The 4874-nt window shown below is 40.3% G+C and overlaps 1 protein-coding gene across 1 annotated transcript; it reads left to right on the plus strand.

Annotated features, from left to right (window-relative positions):
* Nucleotides 1-2935: 2935 nt before the first annotated feature.
* Nucleotides 2936-4069, plus strand: LOC138371108 (soluble scavenger receptor cysteine-rich domain-containing protein SSC5D-like). Its single transcript, XM_069335879.1, has one exon. It carries the CDS (start codon nucleotides 2936-2938, stop codon nucleotides 4067-4069), a length of 1134 nt encoding a protein of 377 aa, XP_069191980.1.
* Nucleotides 4070-4874: the final 805 nt, after the last annotated feature.

Here is a 4874-nt window from a genome sequence, read left to right on the forward strand (position 1 = left end):
GTGAAGGGAACATCAGATCATTTGATGTTCCCAATTTTCTGATGGGAACATCAGATCATTTGGGAATGCATCAGATGAGGGAGTGGGGAATGGTGGGGAGGACGAGGGGAAGGGGTAATGGTGGGGAGGATGAGAGAACGGGGGAGTTGGGGATGGTGAGGACGAGGGGACTGGGGAATAGAGGGTAGTGGGGAGGACGAAGTAATGGGGAGTGGAGGTGGGGTGGGGACGACGAAGTGATGGGGGAGGAGTGGAGTGGTAGGGAGGACGAGAGGACGGGGGAGTGGGAGATAGTGGGGAGGACGAGAGGACGGTAGAGTGGGGAATGGTTGGGAAGATGAGGGGGCGGGAGAGGGGGAAATGGTGGGGAGTGTGGGAAAAATTGACTCAAATATTTTATTTAAATTCATATTATTTTCGATAGCTACAAAGGACCACCACCTTATGTGAAAAAGTGGAAAACTAAGGAGAGCAAGTGTATTGAAATTAAATCCAAGAACTAGCGTGCTATGGATGTTCTTAATTAATAATGTATTGAATATTAAAGGTACTGTATATTACGAGTCAAATTCACTTACCCAAAAAGGGGGGTTACATGCTGAAAGATTAATACATCCCTAGCATTATTCTAGTGCTGGTTCTCGCTAGAGTAATTATAATATATAATTAATTAGAGGTAAATTCACCTCAATACACCATAATAATATGAAATAATTTATAGCAAATAAAGGATTAGTGAAGGCTCTCAATTAAAGATCATTAATGTGACTAGTTGTTAATTTCTACAACAAAGGAGTTAGCAGCTTAGCTGCAAGAAATAAGAGATGTGAAATCGGTTGCCATGCTCCACTGACGACGTGCTGCACCAGGCAAATCGTTGCAGGTGACTGTGGGGTAGCCTATCTTCTTGTTTAGCATGAACTCGTGAGCTGAAAGGAAATTACACTTTAGAATTCTTCTATATAGATGATAATAGATATATCTGATACTGCAGAATTCTTCCACATAAAATTCGAATGATATATCTAAGACTGTAGAATTCCTTTACATAAAATAATGAATATAATTTCCTAAATAAATTATGGAAAACTGCTTGAAAGGAAACGTACTAGTTTATTTTGGTATGTTTACAGCCTAACAACATCTAGCCTACATGTTTAGGTGTGAAACAATTAAACAATAAGGAAATAATAGTTGCCGAGCCGCGTGTCCGTTGATGGAGACAGCTGGGCTAATCCTTCCTCCTCAGCTGCTGCGTGAAGGACGTTGACTACGGAATTGGTATCACTCTGGTTCCAGGACACGGCTGTTGATTGCCAAAATAATGTGGCAACGCTCTCATAAATGTAGGAGCGAATAATTAGACGTCTGAGCAAGTCGGTGACGCTGCCTTCAGTTGAACGCTGTTAAGAGTTGCGTCTTCCTTCTCTAGCGGAATGGCGTCTCTCTCCTCCCTCACTCGCTGGGATACGCATGCGCAGAACGCTCCAAAGTAATCCCGAGCATAGAGTATTTTATTTACGTATAATTAATTAGGGAAGTAAGGAATTATGACAAGTATGTCATTAATAAATGTATTACGGTGCAATATATTTTTGCGTAGGGCAAGTCAGTTTATTAAGACTGCGTAAATGAATGAGAGGAATATAAAGTGTAATTATTTTACATTGCAATATTTTCCACTCTAGTTGTTAATACACCTAAACAACCGAGTTCAGTAAGCAGTAATATGTTATATAAATAAAGCAACTAAATGAACGATTACCCGTAGTAAAGTAATTAACTGGACACTGTTTAGATTCAACTAAATGTAGAGATATTTCCTGTGACTTCCTATTGCAACTCGTAGCTGCGTCTTGATACTAGGAAAAATTGGGCAAAAATGCCGCAATAAGAAATGAATTATTTTGGTTAGTTTTACAAGTTAATAATATTAGTAATCTACTATTGTTAATGCAAATAGGTTGTACTAAAATACAAAATGATGAATGAAAACTGTTGGTTATTTCCAACAGGGAAGACTGGGAGACAAGGGAAGGTTACTGTTGCTGAGCCACAGCAAGGCGTCGCCGAGTAAAGCTAGTATTTTTATATAAATGTTCGTATTAGATACAATATATTTGTAGATAAGTTTTATAATGTGAAATTGAAAAGTGTGTTAAATGTATATATTTAATACATAATCCGTTTTACAAATTTTTTCCTCTCAGTAAATGTATCATACTATTCCTTTTTGGTGGAGTTTTCCTCTAGTTATTGTACTTAAATTAATTATAGTGCTTATGTACAGTTATCCTAGAGGTATCCTTTGCTGTTCCCCTGAGTTATCAGTTTATGTGGTCACCACCCCACCACACCACTATACCAAACCAATATATACCACACCACTATATACCACACCACCATATACCACACCACCATACCACACCACCATATACCACACCACCATACACCACACCACCATATACCACACCATACCACACCACCACATCACACCACCATATCACACAACCATACCACACCATCATACCACTCCACCATACCACACCACACCACCATATACCATACTACCATACCACACCATCACATCACACCACCATTCCAAACCACGATACCAAACCACAAAACAAAACCACCATACCACTCCACCATATACCACACCACCATACTACATCACCATATACCACACATCAATACCACACCACCATATACCACACCACTATACCACACCACCATACCACACCACCTTATACCACACCATCATACCACACCACCATGCAACACCACATCACCATATACCAAACCTCCATACCACACCACCATACCACACCACCATATACCACACCACCATACCACACCACCATATACCACACCACCATATACCACACCACCATATTCCACACCACCATATACAACACCACTATACCACACCACTATGCCACACAATCATTCTACACCACCATATACCACACCACCATGTACCACACCACCATATACCACACCACCATATACCACACCACCATATACCACACCACCATATACCACACCATCATACCACACCACCATATACAACACCACTATACCACACCACTATGCCACACAATCATTCTACACCACCATATGCCACACCCCCAAATACCACACCACCATATACCACGCCATCATATACCACACCATCATATACCACACCACCATATACCACACCACCATATACCACACCACCATATACCACGCCACACCATCATACCCCACCACCATATACCCCACCACCATATACCACACCACCATATATCATACCACCATATACCACACCACCATATACCACACCACCATATACCACACCACCATATACCACGTCACTATACCACACCATCATACCACCATATACCATATACCACACCACAATATTCCACACCACCATTACCACACCACCATATACCACACCACCATATACCACGCCACCATATACCACACCACCATATACCACAGCACCATATACCACAGTACCATATACCACACCACCATATTCCACGCCACAATACCACACCATCATACCACACCACCATATACCACACCAACATATATCACACCACCTTATACCACACCACCATATACCACACCACCATATACCCCACCATACCACACCACCATATACCAAACCACCATTACCACACCACCATATACCACACTACCATTTACCACACCACCATATACCACACCACCACATACCACACCACCATATACCACACCACCATATACCACACCACCATATACCGCACCACCATATACCACACCACCATATACCACACCACCATATACCACACCACCATATACCGCACCACCATATACCCCACCATACCACACCACCATATACCAAACCACCATTACCACACCACCATATACCACACTACCATTTACCACACCACCATATACCACACCACCACATACCACACCACCATATACCACACCACCATATACCACACCACCATATACCGCACCACCATATACCACACCACCATATACCACGCCAACATACCACACCATCATACCATGTTACGTACCTCTATAAGATACGTAATTAAATAAACTAATATGTACCTTTATAATTGTGTGTAAATTACAAGTATGTATATTGATGTACTTATATGTTCTATGTAAAATAATTTCATGTTACATTGTTGGCGTTAGGCCCAACGTATCGTGGGAATGATTGTTTTATTTCTTTGTGTATTCAGTTTCCCACGGGAACTAATGATTTATATGTGATCATATGTGGGTAACAGAGGTGAATAATAATTGTGTGAACTGTATCTGGCAAATTGTCGTGGGATAGTTCGTTGCTGGGTGAGCATGCCATTATTCCCCTTTGTATGTGTATTTTAATTACTATGTAAAGCAATAATTACCTTATTTTTGTATACCCATATGTATTGACCATTCATTACGTTAGTTTAAGATTACTCTTGTCACAATGTATTGCTCCATTGTAGAAATAATAAATATTGTAACTTTGGCAAATTGTTCGCGGGGCAAGGCAATGTTTTTGACTCCCGCGTAATTGTAATTCAGTAGCTGATCCAGAACCAGAGAGTTAACATCTTGTGGAGTTAAGTTTTACATTATTGTTCTGTCATAACCATACATATAATAATATTATATTAATTTCCGGGAGAGTCAGTGATATTTTACTTTGATATATATTTGTGATCCATTAATCATCTGTTTGCTATTGAGATTTAGGTAATATATATATATATAAGTTTTTATATGTATTCTTTCAGTCCTAAAGGAAGATTTTTAACAAAGTGCTCATTACTTATCAAGGGGTTATACTGGTGACCCGCTCTTGTGAACAGCAGTTTTTAGTAACCCTA

This window comes from Procambarus clarkii, chromosome 4 (genome assembly GCF_040958095.1).
Source record: "Procambarus clarkii isolate CNS0578487 chromosome 4, FALCON_Pclarkii_2.0, whole genome shotgun sequence".
NCBI lineage: Eukaryota > Metazoa > Arthropoda > Malacostraca > Decapoda > Cambaridae > Procambarus > Procambarus clarkii.